Source organism: Pseudopodoces humilis, chromosome 21 (assembly GCF_049639895.1).
Source record: "Pseudopodoces humilis isolate 2021_Gansu_Grassland_sample_001 chromosome 21, ASM4963989v1, whole genome shotgun sequence".
In the NCBI taxonomy this organism is placed as follows: Eukaryota; Metazoa; Chordata; class Aves; order Passeriformes; family Paridae; genus Pseudopodoces; species Pseudopodoces humilis.
Genome location: NC_142220.1, coordinates 689,264 through 713,724, shown reverse-complemented (window position 1 = coordinate 713,724; position 24,461 = coordinate 689,264). Strand labels below are relative to the sequence as shown.

The following is a 24,461-nucleotide window of genomic DNA, read 5'->3' as shown; positions in this document are numbered from 1 at the left end:
AGCCAGGACAGGCCAAGGGCCTCTGTGGCACAGCCAGGGCTGCAGGAACAGCTGGGGACCCCCGGCGCTCTGGGAAATGGGGTGAAGCCTTCAAGGGGCACAGGGGATCCCACTGGAGACCTCCAGGCAAGGACAGAGCCAGGGGCAGGGGGCTGAGCACATTCAGGACCAGGAGAGGGGACAAGGACACAGCCTGGGGCTGCTCCCAGCAAACAGCAGCTTTATTCACAGTACTGCTCCCTCAGCTCCTGCACATCCCCCTCCCCAAAACCACAGCCAGGAAACTCCCTGCAGCCTCTGCCCCAGTTACCAGTCCCCCAGAGTAACTGGTTTGCTGCCTCACAAGGCACTTGGGTCATTTTTCCCCTGATTTGATGATGATGATGAGGTTTTCCCTCTCCCTCTGCCAGTCCAGTGCACACCCCTCCATCACCACCCCACAGCCAGAGGGAAAACAAGGCCCAGGAGTGTGGGAAGAGCAGGGACAGCCCCGGGTACAAGGGATGGGGATGGATTTGGCCTCAGATTCCAGGGAAGCAGCGTGGCCTCTCCCTGTGACCGACGTTGACTCAGGACCAGGAGATCACAAACTGCTCCCACATGGGCAGTGACACAGGGACTCTGAGCACCTGAGGGGAGAAGGAAGGTGAGAGCCAGCCAGGATGGAGCCCAGGAGTGTCAGAGCCCAGGGGGCTCCTGCTCCGTGCAGAGCCATAGCCTGGCACAGTCCTGCTCCCACAGATCCCCTGGGAAGGGCACCCATGGCCCGTGCTGTGCCACCGCTGGGGCCAGACCCCCCTGCTGCACTCTGGGTCCCTTCCCAGGTGGCACCAGGCACTCACCTGGGTGTCACTGCGGTAGGAGAAGTCGCTGACGATGGCGCCGTTGGCCAGGACTCTCTGGGGAGGGCTGGTGACGCCCAGCACAGTCACGGCCTCCAGCAGGACCCCGTCGAGGTGGGGGCTCGCCCGCAGCAGCTGGCTGAGCACGGCGTCCTGGGGACAGCGGGGATGTCACCGCGTGCTCCCGGCTCTCAGCCACCCCACGGGCACCCAGGGCTGCCCCTCGGAGCGTTCACAGGTGTGCCAGGGCCAGCAGCAGCCCCTGCCCAGGTGCCCCCTGCCAGCAGCTCCCCGTGCTCACGTTTGAGGCCAGGAAGAGGATCTCGGTGTAGTCCCCCCTCTCAAAGGTCTCCCAGCTCTCCCCATCATCCCAGAACAGGTCTCCCCTGGCGAAGCCGTCCAGGGTCAGCGCCACCACCAAGGCCATGCCCTTGCTGCGGGACTGGGCAGTGCTGAGGGTGGGCTCCTGGGGCAGGGGTGGGCACAGCTCGGGGCACTGCCCAGCCCTGTCCCCCAGCCCCACACTGCAGCTGGGGTGTGACACTGCTGCCGGCGCTGTGACACTCCCAGGCCGCTCGGCAGGGTCACCTTGGTGGCACCACAGGGCAGAGGGGACTCACCTGCAGGGGCAGGATGTGCCCTGCACGGACGTGGACGTTGATGGTGTCCAGGGGGGCTGGCAGGAGGATCCACTGCCCTTTGCTGTGGATGGTGGAGTCCTACACCGTGAATAAAGATAAAGAGCAGGTACAGGGTGCCTCGGGGCAGGGGGGCTCAGCCCAGCGCCAGAGCCCTCAAATGGCCACCAGCAAAGGCAGGTGAGGCACGAGACCCTCACACAGCCCCAGGGGACTGGTGAGATGCAGCTACATGCACAAGGAGCCTCAGCACAGCCCCTGTGCCACACGGCAGAGCACCCACCCCTGCCAAGCTGTACCACGTCCCCGCCGGGAAGTAACCGCTGACTTTGGTCTGTCCTGCCTCCAGCACGGGGGTGACGAGCAGCCCCCCGCCCCACAGGAGCTGGCGGTCCACGGCCCAGCTGTTGGGGTCTGTGGGGAACCTGGGGAAGGAGGGGAGGGCAGCACCAGGAGACCCTGCTGCCCTCCCGCTGAGCCCCGGCGGGGCTGGCACTCACTCGAGGAACAGCGGCCGAGCCACGGTCTCGCCGGCGGTGTGAGCCCGGTGGAACAGGGTGTAGAGGAACGGCAGGAGGGAGTAGCGGAGGCGCAGGGCGTTCCTCATGGCAGCCTGGGCAGGAGGGCTGAAGGTGTAGGGCTCCTGTGGCTGTGGGGAGAGGCCCAGGGGGATGCTCGGCCCAGGTGGGGAGGAGCGGAGGGTGCATTTCAGGGATGCAGGATGGACTCTCCCCGCGCTGGGGGCACGCGGCCCCGCGGCTGGACCGGCCTTCCCACGCTGGCAGGGCAGCCCCCGGCGGGGTGAGGGCTCCCAGGGCTCACCCGGGTGCCGTGGTCGTTGTGGTTCCTCATGAAGGGGTAGAAGGCGCCCAGCTGGGTCCAGCGCACGCACAGCTCCTCGCTCGTGTCGCCCATGAAGCCGCAGACGTCGGCACCCACCAGCGGCACCCCGAAGAGGTTGAAGAGCAGCACCTCTGCGGAGGGCACAGAGGGCATCGGGGCTCTGCAGCACCAGGGCATGGAGCCTATGGAGGAGCCCCTGGCTGTGGGGGAAGGGGAAGCGGGGCTGTGGGTGCCGTGCCCCACAGCCTACCTGGTATGGAGTAGTAGAGCTGCTCCCAGTCGCTGCCAACATCTCCTGTCCAGTGCCCAGCGTAGCGGCCGTGCCCAGAGAAGGTGGAGCGGGAGATGATGAAGGGACGCTTGCCCCGGACCCTCAGCAGAGCACTGGGAGTGGGATGGGTCTGCTCAGCCCCCCCCAGCTGGGGAAGGGGCTCGGGGATCCCACAGTGCCACACACCACACCTCAGCCAGCACCCGGTGCCTGCCCAGGCTGGGTCTCCCCCAGGATGTGCAGGAGCTGTGGCAGAGCCCCGAGCTTACTCGTGGGAGGCGATGGCCTCGGTCAGCCCGTACAGGCTGTGCAGGTTGTAGTGAGAGGACAGGTACTGCTGGCTGGAGGCACAGATGGTCCCGGCCTGCAGGCGTCCCCCAAATACACCTGCAGGGGAGAGGCGGAGCTCAGCATCCCCCGGGCTCCTCCCGGCTCCCCCACAGCCCCGGGCAGGGCTGGAACCCGCCCCTGTACCCGGCACGTAGGGGGGATGCTCCAGGTTGTTGTTGGGACAGCCGTGCTGGGAGCCCTCCACGAAGTTTGAGGGCTCGTTCATGTCCTGGGGAGGGGAGGAAAGGATGGCATGACCTGGCTGCTGCACTGGGGGCCAGCAGAGGGGCAGGGCAGGAGCCAGGGCCAGCAGCTACACCTGGGCCACTCACAAGCCACATGCCATCGAAGGGCACTTGTTCGTGGAAGTCCTTCACCATGTCGTGCCACCACTCGTGAGTCGCTGGGTTGGTGAAGTCCGGGAAGGCCGTGGGGCCCGGCCAGACCTGCAGGAGGGAGAGCATTGGGCAGAGCCCCAGCCCCACACACCACCCCACTTTCCACCACGGCCCCCCAAACGTTTCTGTCCCGTTCTTGGGGTCCCACTCGAGCCCTGTCCCGTGGGCTCTGGGGCTGCTCCCCACATCACCTTCCCGATCAGGGGCTGCCCCGTGGCGTTCCGGATGAACACCCCCCGCTTCAGGCCCTCGTCGTACGGCTTGTAGGTGCCGGGGGGCCCCGAGCTGCTGATGCCAGCATCCTGCAAGGGCACAAAGCCAGGGCTTTACCAGCAACAGCAGGGAACGGCCAGCCCTGCCTTCATCACCCCCCTTGGGCAGCTGAAGCCCAGTGCCAGCCTGCCCGTGTAACTCACCACGATCATGATGTACCTCAGCCCGCGGCTGTGGAAGTCCCGCACCATCTCCGGGTAGTCCTTAAAGCTTTTCTTATTGAAGGTGAAATCCCTCTTGGCATCTGCGTAATCCAGGTCGTTCCACTGCACATCCTGTGGATGGAGGCACCGGTGCTGTGGGACCCCCAGCCCACAGCTCCCGGCAGCCCCCCACGGCCGCTGGGCCAGAGGCTCCAGAGCAGCCCAGACCTACCAGGGGGAAGCGGGCTGCTGTCATGTTGGCCACGACCTGCCGGGTGATGGTGGTGGAGGAGTAGCCCCAGCGGCAGAGGTGGAAGCCCAGGCCCCAGTACGGGGGCATGAAGGGAAACCCTGCAGGGTGGAGGGTGGGCGCTGGCAGGGATGGCCCAGCCTTGTGCCACCCCACAGCCCTGCTCTGCCACACGGCTCACACAGTCTGCAGAGCCACCCTGCAGAGCCACCCCGGCACAGCCACCCTGCACAGCCACCCCTGCACAGCCACCCTGCACAGCCACCCTGGCACAGCCACCCTGGCACAGCCACCCCTGCACAGCCACCCTGCACAGCCACCCTGGCACAGCCACCCTGGCACAGCCACCCTGCACAGCCACCCTGGCACAGCCACCCTGCACAGCCACCCTGGCACAGCCACCCCTGCACAGCCACCCTGCACAGCCACCCTGGCACAGCCACCCTGGCACAGCCACCCTGCACAGCCACCCTGGCACAGCCACCCTGGCACAGCCACCCTGCACAGCCACCCTGGCACAGCCACCCTGGCACAGCCACCCTGGCACAGCCACCCTGCAGAGCCACCCTGGCAGCACACGAGGCTCAGCCGTACCAACCACATCCAGGTACTGCCGCACCACGCTCTTGGGGTCGGGGCCCAGGAAGATGTAGAAGTCCAGGATCCCACCTGTGGTGCGCCAGGTCAGGGCCGGGCTGGGCTGCAGGAGCACGTCTGGGGAAGCACAAGTGCCAGGGGAGGGAGCTGAGGATGGGGACACGGCCAGGCCCACGCCCGGAGCCTCCACGGGACTCACCCATCGCGTTGCTGTTCAGCAGAAAGACACCGTGGGCTGAACCATCGTCCTCCATCACCAGGTAGAAAGGGTGGGAGCCATAGAGGTTAACGTGGGGCTGGAGCAGAGCACGGTGCCAGTGAGGCTCTGCTGGAGACCCCCACGCCCACCTGACCGCCCCTCACCTCCAGTCAGGAGCACCGGCTTCAGGTGCAAACCCAGGGCTTGTGCTCCCAAACTCTGCCAAGTCAGCAGAGCTCTGCCCTGAGCCAGAGCCCTGGAAACAGCTCCCAAGCAGCACAGAGCTCCGGGGGGGACAAACCTGGCTCTGGGGACAAACCTGGCTCTGGGGACAAACCTGGCTCTGGGGACAAGGGTCCCATGGGCTTGCCAGGACTCAGAGCTGAAGCAGCACAGACACATCTCCCCAGCCCCAGACAAGACGAGAGAGGCTGCAGGACCAGCCCCAGGAGCACATCTGTGTCCCTTTCCCTCAGCCCCGCTCCGTACCGCGGGTGCCATGTCCCGATTCCAGAGGGTGACCCTGGTCCAGGCTGTGTCAAGGAACAGCGGTGTCAGGTGCTCCCCCAGCCCCGAAATGAAACGGGAGGGCAGGGAGGTGGAGATCTGCAGGAACTGGTCTGTGAAGAACAGGGGTGCGACCGTGGTGTTCAGCCTGCGGAGGGAAAGGGAAACTGCGGAACAGCCGGGAGGGAGGCACCGAGCTGCGGCCGCCGGTGCCGGGCAGGGATGCGGATGCTCATCACCACGTGAAGTAAAAACAAGTATCGGCTGAGCTCTGGGATTCCCGGTTCATTCCTGGTTCCCTTGCACAGCCACCGAACCGCAGAGGGAGTCCAAGCGAAGCCCCCAGAGGCACCGCCAGCCGCCCCGGTGCTGTCACCGGTGTCTCTGCACCCAGCCGGGCACCGTGCGGGCTCCCCGGGGGAACGGCTCGGGAAGGGAGCGGGGCAGAGGGGCACTCACAGCACCGTCCCGCCGCGCTGCCGGCACACCACGAGGCCGAAGGGCTCCTGGCTGACCCGCAGCCCGTAGAGCGTGGCGGGGGCTCGGCCGCGCACCCGCGGCGTGGCCAGGGGCACCTCGTAGCGCTGCCGGGCCGCGTCCCGGAGCTGCGGGCGGAGAGGGCTCAGCGGGGGTACGGGGCACCCGGGCCGATCCGCGGGGACCGGGCCGCACCGTGAAGCGCAGGCGGGCCGGGGTCTCCAGCGCCAGCTCCAGCCGAACATCGTCCACCGCTGCCGGCAGGAAAGCGGCGGCCACGCGGCGCAGCCGGGCGGAGAAGCCGCTCTCGGTGGCCGTCAGGTTCTCGGCGCGGTAGCTGCGGTAGCCGCGGGGGAAGAAGCACCAGGGCGGGCCGGGGCCGCTGCGGGGCCCGGGCCCGGGGATGTAGCAGCAGCCCCGAGCCTCGCAGCCCGCCCGCGACAGGAGCCGCTCGGGGCCGCAGTCGAAGCGGCCGCTCGGGGCCACCTCACAGGCGGCAGCGGCCGCGCCCCGCGCCTCGGCCGGGCCCAGCAGCGCCAGCAGCGCCAGCAGCGCCGGGCCCGGCCCCATGGCCCGGCCGGAGCCTCCCGACACCGGAGCCTCCCGACACCGGCCCCGCTGTGCCGGAGCTCGGGGCAGAACCGGCCCCGGCCCCGGGAAATCGGCGCTGCAGCGGGCCCGGGGCGGGGCGGGGAGGCGGGATCCAGGAGAGGCTTCGGGCAGCGAAAGTGAAACGTAAACAGAAACGTACCGATGGAATGACAATGGTACCTCTTAAATAAACATTATACCCGGCAAAGTAAATATTATACCCTGCACATGCTTTATTTATTTTATTCATTTACTTATTATTTTTATTTATTTACAAAGTCTGAGCCTGTGGAAGAATATGAAACAGATCTGTGTATTTTCTGTGTTTCTGTCAGGCTTTCCCCAACCTGAGCTTGGATCGCAAGCAGTGACTGAGCCACTGCAGAGCCCTTTGGTGCCGGGGCTGTTCCTCACAGATCTCCTGCACGATGCTGTTAATGGTCTGCAGTCGATCCTGCAGTTTCTCCTGCTGGTTCATGCAGGCCTCTTCAGTGTGGCACAGGGCCTTGTACTTCCCTTGCCTCAGTGCCTGCAGCTGCTTCTGGTGTGCCTGGTGTGCCACAAGTTCCAACAGGTTCTGAGAAAAGCAGAAAGAGAAGGGGCTGTGACAGCAGGAAAAGCATGGGTGGGACTCGTGTCGGGTGCTGTGACCATCACTGTGGACAAGGGAAGGACAGGGCTGTGAATTCCCCACTGTAACAGCCAAACAGCACCCCCAGCCCGGGTGTTGGAGGGGTACAGACATCACAGAATTCATAAATCAGAGAAATTCGCACATATGTAAGGCCACCCTTGCCAGGACAGGGTTTCAATATGTCAAGCTGGCTCTTGGTGAGCCCCCAGAGCATGATGAGTTAGTGCTGCTGTAACACCACACTGAGCACACCCAGTTCAGCACGGTGCTGAGACAGCTGGCAGCACAGGAAGCAGCAGGCTGTGTCTGGCTCACATGCTGGAAAGGAGTGGATGTGCTCACCCATCGTTTCTCGTTCTGAAGACTTTCCATGTCCAAGCTGAGGCTGTTGGTCTCATCCTGGAGCTGGGACAATTCTTCCTTCTTTTCTGAAAAGCTGGCACTGAGAGACTCTTGGATGTCCTCCAGTTCCTGCATGGTTTGGTTGCATTCATAAATGTTCTAGTAAATGGAAGAGAAGGAAATGGAAGATTTCAGTTCTCTAGTTCAGCTGCATTCCTGAGCATCCTCTCAGAACCCAGTTTTGGGGGATTTTCAATGAATGTTTTCAAAGCCTGCCCCTGTGCCAGTGCGGGATCTGTGCATGGACACTGCTGTGCTCACTGCTGCTCACCACAAGGCCAGCCTGTGTGAGCTCCTGCAGCCCCACTTTCCTTGCTCACCTCCTGGGTTTCCCTGATCCTCTTCTTCAGCTCCTGTTTCCTGCTTTGGAAGTCGCTCTTGGTGCTGTGTTTCTTATCTAATTTGCTCTGAGCCTCTGCCCGATTCGTTATTGTCTCTCTCTGAGAAACACACGCCTCCATCGCCCGAATCAACGTCTCCTGCTGCTTCTGCAGCTGCTCGTGGCGCACCTGCCACAAACCAGACACAAACCAGCCTCAAAATACCAAATGTTTACCAACAGCACCGAGGGAAGATGTCCAGGTAGCACATCCCACCAGCATTAATCAGCTATGGGTGACATGAATGTCTGCAAGCCAGGTTTGGTCCAGACCTGGTGTGCTGTGTGTGGATCTGGAAGGCAGAGGCTTGGGTTATCCACCTGTCTGCTATTCAAAATGTTAGTCTGAACCTCATTAGCAAGAACAGAAACAGAAAAGCAGAAGCATCCTGAGCATGAAGGGGACAAGCTGCTCTGCCAGGAGAGGGAACGCTTCCCTAAAGCAGTGATTAAAGTGATGCAATATTTAGTAATCAACATTGCATATAAATCAGGGTCACAGAATCAGGTGGCAGACATACTGCAATTTAAATAGATTTCTTGGGAGTATCCAGATTCTGCTGAGGCTGGCACGGGGAATGCGGGATGTGTGGGCTGGATGTGCTCAGTTCAGTCAAGCTGCGGGGGGAGTTTAGAGTCCCACCCTGAGCTCTGAAGATGCCACTTCTCCAGCTTGTTTCTCATCTCCTGCCTCATGTTCCAGCCACTCCCAAGGCTGAGTACACTGGGTGGCTTCCCCTCCTCAGCCCTCTCTCCCAGTGCCTTACTTGCATCCTCCGAATCTCTGTTTTCATGTCATGGATTTCGCCGTGTTCTAACAGAGCATCTGTTGCTTCCCGCATCTCTTTTGCCAGCTGCATCTTCTTCTCCCACAGCAGGATCTGATGCCTTCAGAGAAGGGGAAGGACAGAGAAAGCTGGACCCCCCAACTCCTGGGTTACCTGCCCAGTGCAGCACACTCACTGCCAGTCACTGGCAGAGTCTTCCCGTGTGGATCTTGGCAATGTCCAGCTCACACATGCTGGAACTGTTAAAGCCAACGTGCTTCCAGCCCCTGCTCTTCCAGAGACTGCTGAAACACCCTTCAGTTTTTGTGTTTCAAACATTCCTCCCCTTCTCCAGGAAGGCTAGAAGCACATTTGCTGGTGCCAGGTTTGGTGACTGGAGGTGAATGGGAACATGGACAGTCACACAGGACTGTGGCACTCTGGTACCTACTCTGCTTCTACCAGGCTGTTCAGGAGCCTTTCCTTCTCCTCAGTCAGTTGGCTGTGCCTCTCCTGCATCTCCACAGATTCTCTTTCTGCTGCCTAGATTTGAAGAACAAAACAATAGTGTTGTCAGGCTGAGGTTTTCCAGGATCACTGTTTGCCTCTGATCTGCACAGGAGGCTGGGACCTGGGAATGAGGTGCCAGGTGCCTCAGTACCTTGAGAGACTGCACAAACTCGTTCTCTGTGACAATTTTGCCATTTTTCAGCTCCTCAACGCTGCTCTTGTTCTTGTTGATCAACATGTTCAACTTTATCAGGTCATTTGACATGTTCTTCATGTGCCGTTCCACGTCCTTCTGTTCTTTTATTTCCTGCTGAATTTCATCTATGAGTGAACAGGAAAAAGTCTTAGAATTGCCCTGAGCACTGGGTTGCACACAGACAAGGTGTGACAAACAGTTATCAGAGCTGGCAACACCTCAGGCAGAGCCACCCGTGTCCCACAAGTCCAGCCAAAATGATTTTCCACAAGCTCAAAAACCAAATAAAGCTTTAGAGGGAGACTCCTGTGGAAAAAAGTTGGGTTTGGCCAATGAAAGCACAGTCACTTCTAGGGACATTTACCTACCCACTACTTGCAAACTTTATTTGACAAGTGTAACAGGTGGCATTGTCACTTAGGGGCCGACTGTCAGGACAGTAGGGTCAGTCCTTACAGGAATAACAACGTGCAGTCAGCAGGAGTGCCTGAGCTGTTGCTATTCCTGCTCACACACAGCCAGGAGCACTCTTGGGGGCAGGTCCAGCTTTTCCCATCTGTAACCCTCCACTCCTCTCTCCCTCCCTTCACAGTGAACATTTGAAGGACGAGTCAGGGAATGACGAACTTTCAACGCGCAGTTTCCTCTGCTGCATGATGATGATCCTCTTCTGCAGCGTGTCCAGCGAGGTGATCTGTTCCTCCCGCTCCCGTGTCAGCCTGACCAGCTCCTTCTGCTCATTGAGCCAGTACTTCTGCAACGTCATCGCCTCCGAGTTGCATTCCTCCAGCTGCTTGTTCAGCTGGTTGATCTCAATTTCCAGTGGTCCCAGTTCTTGCCCCTGTACAAGAGCAAAGTTTGGGATAAATCAGGTGGAAGCTGCCCGAGTTGTTTACTGGACTCTCCAAAGTTTGCAGAGGATGTGTCATAGGATTCATTTCCCTTTGGGTATCCATAGGGTCTTACAGTGCCCGGGACAGATTTGGGGGTCATGCCAATAGGGCCAACCCTCAAACGACTGAAACCTCACTGCCTGCCCCATTCTCCCCTCAGTGTTTGCAGATTTTTCCAACAAGATCCTGTTTACTCACTGAAGCCATTTGGCATTTTCATCAGGTACAGGCAAGTCCCTGCAGGGATCTGTGCCAGGCACACCCTCATTTCACAATTCCCTTCACTGCATTATTGAACTGATAAACATAAACACCTGCATTAACCAATGCAACTTTGAAAAAGTTTGAACTACCCAACAACAGAGTGACATTGATCAGGGGCATCTGTGGCCACCACAAAGAATAAAATCAAAATTGGGACTGAAACACAAAGGTACCTACCCCCTGCTGAGCAAGAAGCATCTCCAGCTTCTTGTTGTACAGGCAGATGATCCCTCCCTTCTTGTCAGCCTGGAGCCTGGACTTTGCAATCTCATTTTCCTGGCAGGCGATCAGTTCATTCATGTTTTTTATTTCCTTGTCCACCTCACAGAGTGTTTTTTGGTGAACTGTCAGCCTGCAGCTGGTATTAGTTGCGTTCAGAATAATCTGGGCCACGTCGTTCTCAACCTTGTAAAAATGCAGCTCCTGGGAAAACCAAGAGAGAAAACACATCACTGTCCCCAACAGCTCCTTCTTGAGTTGCAATGTCACCTGTCCCAGCACAGGAGCCAGGGGATTGAGGTTCTCCTCCCAGGTCTGTACTGTGAGCCATGAGCTACTTACCCTCTGTGTATCTTTGCTTCTCCATCAATTGACAGGCAATACAATATCTACCTCTCCCAAACAGCTGTTGAAAAGCATTAAGGAGCCTAAACATTGCAAAAACCTTTAAGAGACCTCACACATCCCTTCTGCAATGACCCCTAGCCCAGCTGTCTGCAGCTACCTGCCACCAGTACCAGGACATCTCTGTATTGTCCCTTCTCCAGCACAGCTGGCACGCACAGCCCTCACCCAACAGCCAGCACAGCACTCAGTGTGAGTGCTGAGTTTTCTAATCTTTCTAAGGGATCCAGTTATACACTCCCAGAGAGAGCAACTTATCATGGATTAAAGAGCTGTGGGTCAGGCTGGACCGTTCCTTGGACGTTCCTCAGAACTGACAGCTGCCTGCATGCCATTCTGTGATGAATTATAGAAATAAAAATTAGTTAAAATTAGATTACAGAAGTACCACATGTCCACAGTTTTTCATAACTTGAAAAACTTGAGTACATAAGAAATGCTGGTACTTTATGGGAAATACTCCCATTTTTAAAGTAAAGGACAGGGTGTTTTGTGTCAGGCCTTTTTGGCCGAGCTCTCTCTCACACACCAGATTCCTGCAATAAGATCACAGGGAGAACCAGATAGGAGAGGCAAACTCAGCAGAGCTTCAGTGCAGACCTGAAACCAGAACAAAGTCACTGACAAACCCTGCTGGGGACCCATTGCTGCAGCAGCTCCTTCCCTGCCCTCCCAAGGTGGGGATGCCGTACCAGGTCACTTTTTCTGTTCCGCAGTTTTTCAGCCAGCTGGGAGAAGTGCTTTGCAGCTTTGCTGGATATCATCTGGTCCTGAAGCTTTGCCATGATTTCACTCTCTAGCTGCTCTTTGTCATAAGTTCCTTTCTCTATACCCTTCCTGATGGACAGCAACTCATTCAGGTGAGCAGCCTGGTCCTAAAAGGTTGGAAGACAGAGACAGGATCACTACAACTGTTTGAGGAAGGGTTTTCAATCCATGTATTCAAAAGGATTGCTCTTCCATGCACTCTCCTCACCATCTTGGTCCTGCTGAGGGCCTGCTCTGTCTCATGGAGAATACGAGTGTAGGTGCCAGTCTGAACCTGCAGGGCCTCCTGCTCCAGCAGGCACTGGGCAATCAGTTTCCTTGTCACGCTGGCATCATTCTGGGACCGGTTCAGGAGGCTGACAAGGTTCTCATTCTTCTCCTCCTCTTTCCTGATGGACTTCCCACAGCCATGGATGTCCCCTTCTATGGACTTGAGGTCACGTCTGTAGTTGCTGGAGGGGCAAAGAGGGTGGAAAGTCATCACAGGGATTGGTGCTGAACAGCCACCCACAAACTCCTCTTTTCAAACACGTTATTGCAGCAACAACTGCCCAAAAAGAAAGATGTTTGCAAGGGCTCAACTGCTGTGACAGTGCAGAGTCAGCAGGAGATGGATGGAGACATTAAGATTTAAAAGTAAATGTGTGTAGGAAAATTGATTCCTTCTTTCAGTACTGTCCCAGCCCCATTCTGACCAGGATGTCACCATGTAAAAGAGAATCAGTCAAGCTTTAAGGCTCCTGAGCAAATAAACACTTCCTCTGCCAGTAACAGGGAGGTTTTCCTGAACATTTCCAAAGGCCTCACAAAACCCTGATAATGAGAGATAAACCCTTCCTGACATCCAGCTCTTTGGAGTAAGAGACATTGCAGAGGTGATGGAACACTTTTAAAGGAATAAAATGCAATCACAAAAACTCTAAACAGCTTCAAGAACCCCCCACATTCCGAGGAGGAGATGTGGTTAGGTTAAAGAAAACAGCAACAAAGAAATGTGCTTCTTATCCTTTAAATTCATTATGCACTTTAGAGCAGGAAACTTGTTCTGCCTGCCACACCCTGCCCACACCGTGCTAAACCCCCCAGGAGACACACTGGAATCCCCTTCTGGAATCCCTCCTGCCCAAATCTGAGGTGTCCTCCAGGTCTGCTTTCAGACCATACCTCAGCAGCTCCTGAGTGACAACATAGGCCTCGTCCCTCTGCTTCATTCCAGCCAAGCTGCTGTTCCAGTGGTCCATCAGCCTCTTTTTCTCCATGTTAATAGTCTGGACCTCCAGAGCAGCCTGGGGAACAGAGAGATGGCAGACAGGATGAATCTACACTGTGTTGAAAAAACAAATTCCTGTTACAATACAATTTTTTTTCTCTTCTTGTGTGAGCAGGATCAGCTTCAACTCCGTGGCTGGTTCATTTCTCAGCAGCCCACAGAGCACAGGTCTGCAAGAAAAAACTGCTGAGAAGGGCAGGAGGAAGTGATTTACAGGCACTTCTTAAGGACAAAGGAAAAGAAAAAAAAGTCCTCATTCTTCCAAACAGGAACAAACTGTGAAACTCTGTCCCACATTGTGCACACCACGTGAGCACAGGCCAAAGGGGTCAGCCCTGCCAGAGGGAAATATTAACCACAAGGGACAAGTCCCCTCCTACCTCACTGACTGCCTGCCGGGTCACTTTTGTGTCCTCTGCCTGGGCCACAAGCTGAGCTTCAAACAGAGCAATTTGTTCCTGGAGCTGGTGGACTCTCCTTGTTAACTGGTCCAGAAGAAGGTCCTACAGAGCCAGAGCCAAACAGTGCAGGGTGAGTCATGGAATCTCAGTCCAAACCAACTGTATCCTATAAGAATAACAGCAGCTAAAAAAGGAATTAAAACTGGCAACTGGATTAGATTTGAGTCCTACTGAAACTTTCCCATTCATGCACAAATGGCTCGTGACTGCAGCAGGGATGACTTGCAGGAGAATGAAACCTGTTTGTTATTCCAGTTGCAGCAGTAAATTGATAAACGCACATTCCCTCCTGTCAGCACTGAGGCCACCTGTCCAGCTGCTGGGAATCTTAATAATGTATGTTTGAAAATGCTTTGTTAAAACCCTCCTAAACCCACTGTATTTCAACAGTTTGCATGGAATTCTGCACGAGCAGTACAGTGGATTGTGTCCTGGAAGGCAGCAGAGGGAGCTCCAGCACCGACCGGCTCCGCTCATCCCCAAACTTTCCATTGTGAAATTCGCTGTGGTTCAGAATTATTCTCAAGACCTGTACACATGATATTTCTTCATTAAATATCCTCCTTCCCCCACACCTCCTCTCCTTGAGTGAAGAGTGATTTACTGTCCTAAGGGTTGCAAATCCTCTGGGCAGTATTGCTGTCTGGGGGTAGGCAGGGCTTCTTTTGTCAGAAAAGCCTCTGGATTTATTTCTTTTAAATTATTTGAGAAAAATATCCCTACTTATCCTCCATGATTCAATTGCTCTAGCCTTCCTCCTGACAAGGTGCCACATCCTCCAAGACTGACTGCTGGTACCTGCATCTATTTATTTCAAAGACAGTTTTTCTTGGTACCTGTTTTTTCTTTTCCACCTCAGCCTGGATCCTCTCTGCCTCAGCCCTCCTGGCTGACTGTTTCATCAGCAAAAGCCTGTGATGCATGTCCTGGTCCATGTTCTGCACGTAGAAGAGCTCCAAGGCCAGGTTTTCAATCTGGGTCTGCATTGCGGAAACTGGGGGGACAAGAGGCAAAATCATTACAGAGAAACTTGTTTTTGTAGGGTACCCCTTAAACAGAGAAAAAAGGGAAAGAAATACAGAAGCTCCCAAAGCAAAACCTCTCACACACCAGCTAAGCCAGCCCTCCCCAGCATACATATTTACATCAGCTTTGGAGTACAGCTCCACAAGCAAAGCTAAAGATCCTGACAAGCAATTTCAGGATTCCCAGCTCACAGAATTCCAGGAGAATCTGTGACGCTTTTCAACGAGCACATTATTCCCTATTAGTTATTCTGCCACATTTTTCTATCCAGTGCTTGACTTAAATTCCAATTAATTTCTCCACGCAGCCCTGGAATTGGGAAACAGTGCCAGGACTGCCTTGGTCACCTTTCTTGCGTTCATCATCCGTGTTGTGACATATTTCCTTGTGAGCACCCCTGAGGCCCTGCAGTTCTGCCTCCAGCTGCTGCCGCGCTGCGGCCGCCTGGGAACAGCGCTCGTGGCTCTTCTCCAGCTCCACCTCCAGCTGCCCCAGCTGCTGCTGGGCCCCATAAAGGATCACCCCGAGCTCTTCTCTCTGCTCTTTGCTGGTTTTCATTGCTGTCCTCTGCAGACACAAGAGGGAAGGAGCTGTCTGGCAGCAGCTTGGAGAGGAGGGGTGTGGGAAGGCAAAGGAGAGGCTGTGTACCAGTTCACGGAGCTCTAGGTTCACTTGTTCTATCTGCTTGGTGAGGTAATTCTTCAGGGCAGCCTGGAATCTTGTCATCAGAGGCTGTAAAGGAGAACAGTATTAATAAGCTTTAACATACTTGTGTAAAGAGATGATGAAGAAGCCTCACTGCTACATCCCCCACCCAATAAAACATCTTATTTCTGCCACAGACACTTGGGTGCTTATTTTAGCTACACTCACTGTAGCAAGTGAGAGATGCTACAGAGTGGGTATTTGCTGATGCCAGAAAGTGAGAGTATTTTAAAATCAGAACTGTGCCAGAAGAGCTACATCAGAGAACCCACCCCTCACTCTTGCTGCAAGGAATCCTCTTCCAGGAGCAGTGAATGGGATTTACCCATTGCTCACTTCTGAACCTGCAGCTCTGGGGTCAGGACTGAGTGACACAGTCAGCAGTCAATACTTTGGCAAAGCTGATTTTCACACGTGCAGCTGAACAGCTGAGCCACTGCTTACAGCTCACCTCACATTTCAGAGAAACACAAACACCAACTCTGCAAAGAACAGCAAGATTTGAAGACTTCTCACATGTTCTGGATCCAAGATGAGCAGTTCTGTTTCTCCTGCTCTTTTCCCCCTCCTTTTTCTTGTCTCCTGTTTCTCAGCTGCCTTTTCCCCGCTTTGGTTGCCATGATCACTGGGGAGCTCAAAGGTTGGCTCTCCATGGCGAGAACTGGGTCGTCCTTTGCTCCCTGGACCCCACCCCACCACAAAAAAGGAAAAAGATAAAGCAACAGGATTAGATTTCATAGCATTGTGCCTCTGGTTGGATTAACGAGAGGGAGAAAACCAGAGGCTGTGCTTGAGAGATGTTGCAAAGGGGCATACCTGGCCTGGTGCCTGTGGCCGGCTCTGCTGCAGGTGCTCCTGAGGGAAGGGAAGGGGCTCCTCCACCTGCAAGTGGCTGCTCCATCTCACCCTGTTCAGGAGGACAAATTTGTCACATTCTGCATTATCTGGGAAAGTCTCAGGTGATTTTTCCTGAAACATAAAACCAATCACCTTTTCCATTTTCCCCTAAACATCTGCTCACTTTTGCCACGAGACATGAACAATGCAAACAACGGATCAACACAAGGGCCTGGCCCTAAAGCCAGCACAGAGATGCACCCAAAATATAATTAATTACTTTTCCCACTTCTGCAGACCCCTCGAACTTCTCCTCCTGCAGGGACAATGACTCTGCTCCAGGGGAACACTCTCCATTGCCATTGCCATCCTCTGCTTCCATGGCCTGGCACACAGCACAGGTGAAAAGCAGAGCAGCACATTGCCGTTTGCATTTAATTTTAATGTTATGGTGTTTTTTGCCACGGGGTGCAGAAGTTTAATTTAGAAGTTTAATCTCATTTACAAAAACAGTCACCCAGCAAGCACTGAAATCGTAAAGATCCTGACTAAACTTCTCCACACCATTTATACTTTCACGTGCTTCTAGTTCACATCTATTAAAAAAGTCCTTACAGATTTATTAAAAAAATTCTTCCAGCTAGCACAACATGTAGATAAATTACTCTTGTTCTTCTCTCTCTCTTTTTAAAGAGAGGGTGAGCAGCAGGCTCGGGGCACGCACCGGGGAGCCGGGAGGTACCGGGGGGTGCCGGACGGTACCGGGCCGGCGGTGGAGAGGACGGGCAGTGCCGGGCTTCTGTGGAACACGGAGCGGGCCGTGGTGGAGGGGCCGGAACCGGGACGGGCCGGGACAGTACGGGCCGGGACAGTACGGGACGGGACAGTACGGGACGGGACAGTACGGGACGGTACGGGCGGTACTGGCGCAGGATGGGATGGAATAGCACAATGCGGGACGGCAGAGGAGCCCCGGGCGGGCAGTACCGGGCAGCACCGAGCAGTACCGAGCAATACCGGGCAGTACCGAGCAGTACCGGGCAGTACCGGGCGGTGGCGGTAGCGATACCGGTACCGGTACCGGCCCGGCCCGGCCCCGACTCACCCGCGGCGGCTCCGCCATGTTCCCGTTGCCTGGCAACGCATCAACACCCGCTCACGTGACCGGCCGGGCCGCACCACCGCGGCCCGCGGGGGGGGGGGGGCGGGGGGCTCGGCTCGCACCATCCCCGGCGCGCGGGGGGGTTCGGGCCACGCTCCGTCCCCCGGCAGCCCCGGGTCCGCCCGCGGGCCCGGTACCGGCACCGGGCGGGGCCCGGTGTGCTCTCCCCGGGCCGGGCAGCTCCGGGCCGGCCGGACGGGCGGGGCCGCCAGGCGGGCACAGCCCCAGGGGCCGGGCGGAGCGGGCGGGCGGTGGCAGCGGCCCCGAGCAGGGCCGGGAGCGGCGGCGGCGGCGGGTCCGAGCCCGCCCCGGGCTGGACAGCGCCGGGAGCTTCCCGGGGCTCGTCTGTGCCGGTAAAGCGGGGCCGCGCCGGGCTGGGGGCGGCGGGGGGTAGAGCGGCCCGGTGATCCTGGAGCGCTGCCCCGGGACCCCCGGGCCCGGTACCGGGATCCTGCCGGTACCTGGGCAGGTCCGTGTTTGATCCCGTTCTTTGTCCGCCCTTCCCACGCCGGAGCCCCGCGGAGGGCGGCGGGATCAGGCGGGTGCTCCGGGAGAGCGGGATGCTCCCGGGGATCGGGATGCTGCCCGGGGATCGGGATGCTCCCGGGGTCGGGATGCTGCCCGGGGATCGGGATGCTCCCGGGGATCGGGATGCTGCCCGAGGTCGGGATGCTGCCCGGGGATCGGGATGCTCCCGGGGATCGGGATGCTGCCCGGGGTCGGGATGCTGCCCGGGGATCGGGATGCTGCCCGGGGATCGGGATGCTGCCCGGGGATCGGGATGCTCCCGGGGATCGGGATGCTCCCGGGGATCGGGATGCTGCCCGGGGTCGGGATGCTGCCCGGGGTCGGGATGCTGCCCGGGGTCGGGATGCTCCCGGGAGAACGGGATGCTGCCCGGGGGAAATCTAAATAGTCCTTAAACTTTCTCTTCTGTTATTTCGGTATGGCTCCGTGCAGCTTGGGGTATTTCAATGTTTTCCTTCCTTTTGGGGACATGGTCTTGTCCCAGGTGACCCCAACATCAACCTGAGCCGTGTTACCTGCGGAGGAGGTGGATGGGGGATGGCTGGAGGTGGTTTGATGAGCGGTCTCGGGATGCTGCAGGCAGGGGTTTTGGGGTGCTGCTTTGCTCTCCGTGCTGCTGGCACTGTAAAATAACTTGGCTGCTTCTTTTGGGACATCTGCCTTTTCCGATCTCAGGCTGGGAGCTTGACTTGCAGACGTGTTTTGTTCTTAGTTGCTACTCGGAATAGGAGAAAAGATGGAAGTCCAGGGTGTCCGAGGGGCAGAGATGATGCGTGGTCTGATGTTTGTCATACTCAAAACAGAGTTTGCAGTCAGCTCATCCACTGAGCTGTGATCCAGACTCCTGGGGTTTGAGCTGCTGTTTTTTGAGTCCTGAGAGTGTTATCAGGACACAGCAACAGGATGTTGGAAATAAGAAGTTATTAAAGTCATTAAAGCGTTTCCTGTGGCCCGAGCAGTGCAGATAAGTGACATGAAAAGCTGGTAAACCAGGGACGGAGGGACATGTGGCACACACAGTTTGGTGCTGGGGATGGGTGAGTTTTGTTTGCATTTTGTTGGCTTTTTGTTTGCTTTCTAATGCTTGAGCAGGTGTGGCTGAGAGCAGCCAGCCTGACATAGCAGTCCCTTTCCCTTTTTTCATCTCTTGAGTCACAGCCTTGCAGGATTCAGGCTGCTGCCCCTTTTTTACCTGCTCAGCCGAGATTCATCTGGGTGAAATCTGTCCCACTCTAGTGACTGCATTTGGAGTTGGGGAGATTTTGGCTGTTCCCTTCTCTTTGCTCCGTGAGCCGCTGCTGCTCCAGCAGAGCAGCAATGAAAGACTTTTGGTGACCTACATAATTCTCCCCATGAGATGGGATGACTTCAGAGTGGCTCCCCATGGTAAATGCTTTTCCTTGATTTGGCTGGATCCTCTTAACCGGCTCCAGCATGGCGAGGAGTTTGGAAAGCTTTTCTCTTTTCATTTCCAAAGTCGAGGTATCAATACAAAGGGAAGGTCGTACAAGGGCTCTCATGTGCTTGTGGAGGAGTAGAGATGAAGTGAGTGAGCAGCTCAGAGTGGCACAGCAGATCCCCTCGGAGGACTGGGAGGCAGCTGAGTCCTGACTCCAGGCTGCCGTGCTCCGCTCGCTCTGTGCTTGAGAGTTCCAGACCCAGCATTTGCTGTTCCCAGGAGGGGAAGGAGGCAGGAATTTGTGTCTGAGCCCCACCACCACAGCGACTGTGCACTCCTTGAATATGTAAAATTAAATTCAAGTTATTAAGGGCAAGAACGAAAACGAGCCTGTCGCGTTTTTCCTCCCGAAGACATTTCATACCCAAACGTGGTGCTGCTGTTTGACAGCTCGTGTTTCTCGGCCGTGCCCAGACACGCTGCAGGTCTCACATTTCACTTCCAGAGCCCCACAACGCGGCTTCTGTGGCCTGTAAAGCTCTGGAAGTCTCGCCCAGCGGATGAGCCCTGGGAGCCAGGGGGCTCAGCACTGGGAGCTGGGGGCTGCAGCTGGGCTCTGCTCCGGGCTGGGCTCCCCAGGGAGAGGAGCGGGGGTGCTGCGGGTGCCCCCGGTGCCAGCACCGCCGGAGATGGGCTGGCTGTGCCAGAAGCGGGATACAGGAATCCCCAGCAGCATTTGGTCCAGCAGCAGGTGCCAGGTGAGGTGTGATTGCCAAGGCAAACAGGATCCTGTGGATGGGTTCCTGAGGAGGGAAGGGCAGCTCTGGGAGCCGCTCTGGGTGCTGCTGGCTGGAACTGGACAGGCTCTGGGGAAGAGGCTCCGCGGGCGATTTCAGCAATTGGCTCCCCAGCACTTTCTCACTCATGAAGCTGAGAAGTGCTGGCACTGACTGGGAGAGCAGCCAGGGCTGTGTGAACAGACACAGGAGCTGGAGTGAAGATTTTTAGTGGCAACAGTTGATGTGTGGGAGAAGAAAATGTGTGTGTGCTTAATAAATATTGGCACTCAGCAAGAGCTTATCAGCTAACGCAGTGCTTCAGCTTCTGGAGAGCTGAGCTGGCTCTGCCACACTGAGAAGAATCCCTTCAGATCAGCAGATAAATACAAAATTAATATGAAAAATGGGGTTTTTTGAATGGTGCTGATTTACTGCTGCCTGAGCTGTGGGACGGTTCCTGCTGCTTTCCCAAGCACACACAAGAAGCAGCAGCAGTTTCTGCCTCTCCCCACAACCCAGGCCCCATGGACTGTGTGTGCAGATGTTGTCCCACGTGGAAAAGGGCTGAGAATAGAGCAAACCCTGCAGATTTGGTCTCTGTTATTTGCTGCTTTGTGTTGTATGAGCTCCTCTCTTTTAGGAAGGAGGAGCACTTTCCCAAGTGGAGTTTCAGGGACTTTTGGGGTTGTACCACTACAGATGACCTTCAGAGGTCCAGCCCAGCACCTGGTCCCCACTGGGACTGACTGGGTATTTATTTCTGAGGCCTTTGAAACCCCAGTGATGAAAATGGCCCCTTGGGGTTCCCTGTTCTGGAGCACCATTGTCCCAGCTGCTGGAATGACAAAACTAGATATTCCTTGCCACAGTTCAACTGCCTTCAACTGCACAGTTTCCCCCATCCTTCATCGACAGCTCTTCCTTTCTTTGGCAGTGACAGTTCCCATGTGTGAAGACTTTTAATACATTTCCCTCACTTTTATCTTCCCTTGGCTATCTCTTTCCCTGGCCCAGATAACTCTTGTCACCCTCCCTGAAACTGTCCTGTGACTTGCATCTGTTTTTCATTAATCCTGCAACCAAAGCTACAAAGAATTCCCTGGCCTGTGAGAACAGTGAAAGGATTGAGTTTCCTGGTGATATTTATATATCACAGTGTGTCTGGCTACTGTCTGCAGCACTGCAGTGGTCTCTGGTTTCTGATTCTGCAAGGCAAGTCCAACAGACTGAATTTCTCAGCTGGCAGGACACTGTATTCCAAACCTTTTGTCTTTTTTTGGTTTCCTCTTCCCAAGCCTGTGTGTACCTGCAGCACCATCCACCTGCACATGCAGGCAGTACTGAACAACAGGTGTTCTGCAGGATCAAAGCAAGATTTCCCTTTAAATTCCTCTGGCTTTCCAGGGAGCAGCTTTTGATCTTTACCTGTGGCTTTGTTCTTTCTGTGCCTGGTGAAAGCTCATTAAGTGGTGCCTTTGTGTCCTGACCCTCCCCTGCCTTCCCTGGAGCACCCAGAGAGCTGCAGCAGGACATCACACGACCTCGTGTTTCTCCTGTGCCTCTCCAGCCCCTGTCCCTGTGTTTCCTGAGGAAGCACTCCCTGGCCAGCAGCAGCAGCCAGCTGCTGCCTCCTTCCTTCTGGGCATCCGCTGATTTTTGGGGTTCTGAGGAAGTTGCTGGCATGGATGAAGCTCTGTGCTGCTGTAGCCAGAGCTGTGCTGACAGGTGGCCCTGCCCAGGTGTGCTGGAAGCCCAGGTCTCCAGCCAGGTGTCTCCACATCACTGTCCCTGACTCCCCTGGCCCTGTTTGGAAACAGTGTGTTGTAACTCAGGGTGGGGAAGGAGAAGTTGCACCACAATTTACTGTCTGTTCTTGCAGGGTGCAATGAGAGGAAAGGTGATTTGCTCCTTAAATGTGATTGAGGCAAATGACTTTCTGCCAGGTGTAACCCAGAGCCCGAAACTGTGGATTTTGGCAATGTGGACAAGAGTGAGCTTAGGGCTGGACAGGTGTTTGGTTTTGGGGGCTGAGACATGGGGAGACACAAGTCTGGTGCTAGGAGGAGACAGGAGTGTGCAGGACTTGCACAGTGATTCTGTTATCCCAAACACTTGCTGGTACAGAGCAGGCTTGATGTTTCTCCACCAAGTCCCAGCAAAGGCTGAAATGCAGAAACCGCCCCTGCTGTGATTCGAGCTGACAAATGTGGCCATTGCCAGCTAAACCAATAGTTTGTCCTTTAGTGAAGGCTCTGTCAACAGCTTGGCAGTCTCATTTGCAGTCTTCTGCATGTACCAATCTGTCAGAGGCAGGACAGCTCTTTTCCTTCCCTGCAGCCCTCACTCTGCCCTTTTTGAAATGCCCCTTTGCCATTTCTGCCTTCTGCCCTCCTGGGCTGGCTGGATTTGCCATCAAAACCAGATTAAGAAAATCAGAGCTGTCCAACATCAGACAGTGCTTGTTTAAGCCCTTAAGTATTTCCTCAGAAGATGCCCCAGGCCTGGGCCTGTCTCCTTTATTTTCCTCTCTGGCTCTTGTGGCCGTGCCCTGCAGCCCAGCGTGGGACTGGTCCCCAGGAACGCCCCAGGCCTGGGAGCCTGGCTGTGTGTGGGGTGTGCTGGGTCACACTGGCCTGGTCACAGCAGGCTGGGCCATGTAAACACAAAAGAACAAAAGTAGGAGCTCCTTCTTCTCCTGTGGTTTTGGCAGAACAGAAACTGCTGTGGTTCTGGCACTTCCCAGCTGGGGATGGCTGCAGGGAGCCTGTTCTGCACTGGGCTTGCTTTGTGTGAGACCCTCCTGCTCTTCCAACACGTCCTGGTCCACCTGCTGAATGTTTTATAGCTTGGGTGACCCTTCTGGGTCCACTGCAGAGCTCCTCATCATCAGCCCCAGCAAGCAGCATGTCTCATTTGAGCACAGAGCTGGGGATTGTGCTCCACAGAAACTCTGGATGGGTGAAATGTTTGTCTTGGGTTGGTGTGCCACGCTCTGTGTCCGGGCTCTGCCCTCCCTGGTGAACATGGGGCTTTCAAACCTTATCTCTAGCAAGGCTCTGTTTAACCATCACTGCTCAGAAGAACCCAAACCAAACCCAAAACCAACCTCTCAGAAAAAAATCCCAACCCCCAAAACCTCAAACACACCGAAATGGCAAGCACAAGATGAAGTGGGTTTGATTGATGTTGTTTTTGGAGATGCTGTGGCTGGAGCCACATGTTCAGTGCTGTGGTCTCAGCCATTTCTGTGCTGAAGGAAGCTCTGGGATCAGCTGTGGCTCTGTGACATCCCCGTGTCAGTGACACATCGGGCAGGTCCACACTCTGAGCTGTTCCCTCAGTGGGGGATTGCAGTGCCCAGCATTGCTGTTCTGCCTCCTCCCCACAGCAATTGTTAACATGTGGAGTTTTGCTGCCTTCGTGTTTCTTCATTGCAGAGAAAATGTCCTGGGATTCTGTGCTTGAGCACCTTTGAAGCATGAAGGTGATGCTAGAGATCCACAGGATTTGTGGGCTCCTGCTTGAGGTGTGGATTGATGGGAGGCTTGTCCTCAGACAGTGGGTGGCACGTGCTGTGCTGTCGTTATTTTGGTTCTCACACTATTTTTTCCTCCTTCTTGGCAGATCTTCTGAGTTTGGCTCCTGACGAGAGCTGACAGATGATGGAAACATTTCCCTGGCGATGTCTCTGGGGCGACTCCTCCGTCGAGCCTCTTCGAAAGCGTCCGACCTCCTGACCCTGACTCCCGGCGGCTCCTCCTCCGTGCTCGAAGGGGAGATCATCTACTCCAAGAACAATGTCTGTGTGCACCCCCCTGAGCTGCTGCAGGGCATCGGGGAGCACCATCCAGGTGATGGGCTGCTGCAGACACTGCCCATTCTCTCTTTTTCTCTCTCCTGGCTGTTGCTTCCATCAACTTCTACTCCTTGGGCTCTAAGAAACGAAGAGTGGGGGACAGGGCAAGGCAGTTTTGTGAAAGGCTAAGGAAAGCCATCCACCAGCTGATCCATCAGCTCTCCTTTTAGTAGGAAGATTAGTGATGTTGCTCCTTTCTCTTCTGCTCCAGCATGGATTTACCTGGTTTAGTAAGTCCTTTTGTGCAGTCAGAAGTTGTTGTGTGAGGACAGTAACTTCTGCTGCTCGTTCACATCCATGAATTGTTCAGGAAATCCAGGTATCCTCTTGGAACTGTTATTGCTGGAGTGGCCTCAAAAATCCAAAAAGCCTGATTGTGGCTGCATGCACTGGAGTAAATGAGGATAAATCCTGCTCTATCCTTTTATTCTCATCTGTTCCTGTGCTCTTTCATCTTCTCATCAAAGACCTGTGGCTCTTGGCTTAGCTTCACAAAACGAATTATTCTGTGAGCACTGACCCTTGCTTTCCTTTTGGTGTGGGTGACTTCTTTTTCCATTGGCTTCCCATAAAGGCAGCCCTTTAGCTGCACCAAGGTAAATATTCTTGGGAAATCAATGTTCAGCTGGCACTTGAAATTGT

The 24,461-nt window shown here is 55.8% G+C and overlaps 3 protein-coding genes across 9 annotated transcripts in view; 1 reads left to right on the top strand and 2 right to left on the bottom strand.

Annotated features, from left to right (window-relative positions):
• Positions 1–122: 122 nt before the first annotated feature.
• On the bottom strand, positions 123–6,338 carry GAA (alpha glucosidase). Its single transcript, XM_005530708.3, has 19 exons — positions 5,964–6,338; positions 5,751–5,896; positions 5,274–5,439; positions 4,785–4,881; positions 4,583–4,702; positions 3,971–4,089; positions 3,739–3,870; positions 3,514–3,624; positions 3,257–3,370; positions 3,069–3,153; positions 2,864–2,981; positions 2,574–2,707; positions 2,303–2,454; positions 1,981–2,129; positions 1,764–1,905; positions 1,463–1,561; positions 1,144–1,308; positions 843–995; positions 123–629 (listed from the first exon to the last, which is right to left on the bottom strand). Exons 1-19 carry the CDS (start codon positions 6,336–6,338, stop codon positions 570–572), a joined length of 2,637 nt encoding a protein of 878 aa, XP_005530765.2. The 3' UTR covers positions 123–569.
• Positions 6,339–6,656: 318 nt separating this feature from the next.
• CCDC40 (coiled-coil domain 40 molecular ruler complex subunit) lies at positions 6,657–17,337 on the bottom strand. 3 transcript variants are annotated; one of them, XM_088065425.1, is made up of 18 exons: positions 17,201–17,337; positions 16,075–16,165; positions 15,775–15,938; positions 15,202–15,285; positions 14,901–15,120; positions 14,364–14,521; positions 13,447–13,569; positions 12,961–13,082; positions 12,005–12,248; positions 11,721–11,903; positions 10,582–10,827; positions 9,875–10,088; positions 9,203–9,372; positions 8,993–9,084; positions 8,542–8,662; positions 7,716–7,904; positions 7,336–7,494; positions 6,657–6,936 (listed from the first exon to the last, which is right to left on the bottom strand). In XM_088065425.1, the coding sequence occupies exons 1-18, from the start codon at positions 17,216–17,218 to the stop codon at positions 6,691–6,693; spliced, it is 2,844 nt and encodes a 947-aa protein (XP_087921551.1). In that variant the 5' UTR covers positions 17,219–17,337; the 3' UTR covers positions 6,657–6,690. The 3 variants fall into 3 exon arrangements, 2 of the variants coding, with proteins under 2 accessions (XP_087921551.1, XP_087921552.1); XR_015774321.1 differs by lacking the exons at positions 6,657–6,936; positions 7,336–7,494 and having other exon boundaries at positions 7,811–7,904; positions 8,048–8,662; XM_088065426.1 differs by lacking the exons at positions 6,657–6,936; positions 7,336–7,494 and having other exon boundaries at positions 7,855–8,067.
• A 164-nt stretch (positions 17,338–17,501) lies between these two features.
• Positions 17,502–24,461, top strand: part of TBC1D16 (TBC1 domain family member 16) — a 30,404-nt gene continuing 23,444 nt past the window's right edge. For 3 of the 5 annotated variants that reach the window (XM_014259416.2, XM_014259415.2, XM_088065530.1), the window contains exons 1-2: positions 17,502–17,610; positions 23,588–23,814. In XM_014259416.2, coding sequence (XP_014114891.2) covers positions 23,646–23,814 — 169 coding nt within the window. In that variant the 5' untranslated portion in view covers positions 17,502–17,610; positions 23,588–23,645. Of the gene's footprint in view, positions 17,611–19,751; positions 19,943–23,424; positions 23,490–23,587; positions 23,815–24,461 lie in introns of those variants that run through there. The other 2 variants (XM_005530664.3, XM_088065531.1) reach the window with 2 other exon arrangements.

Excerpts from the sequence above, each read along its gene's own strand:
- GAA (XM_005530708.3), bottom strand. The coding sequence starts at position 6,338 with ATGGGGCCGGGCCCGGCGCTGCTGGCGCTGCTGGCGCTGCTGGGCCCG. Across the intron at positions 4,703-4,784 it reads GCTGAACAGCAACGCGATGG|ACGTGCTCCTGCAGCCCAGC; the intron begins GTGAGTCCCGTG and ends GTGCTTCCCCAG. Across the intron at positions 996-1,143 it reads TCCTCTTCCTGGCCTCAAAC|GACGCCGTGCTCAGCCAGCT; the intron begins GTGAGCACGGGG and ends CGCTGTCCCCAG.
- CCDC40 (XM_088065425.1), bottom strand. Across the intron at positions 14,522-14,900 it reads GGATGATGAACGCAAGAAAG|TTTCCGCAATGCAGACCCAG; the intron begins GTGACCAAGGCA and ends TTGTCCCCCCAG. Across the intron at positions 12,249-12,960 it reads GTCACTCAGGAGCTGCTGAG|CAACTACAGACGTGACCTCA; the intron begins GTATGGTCTGAA and ends TTGCCCCTCCAG.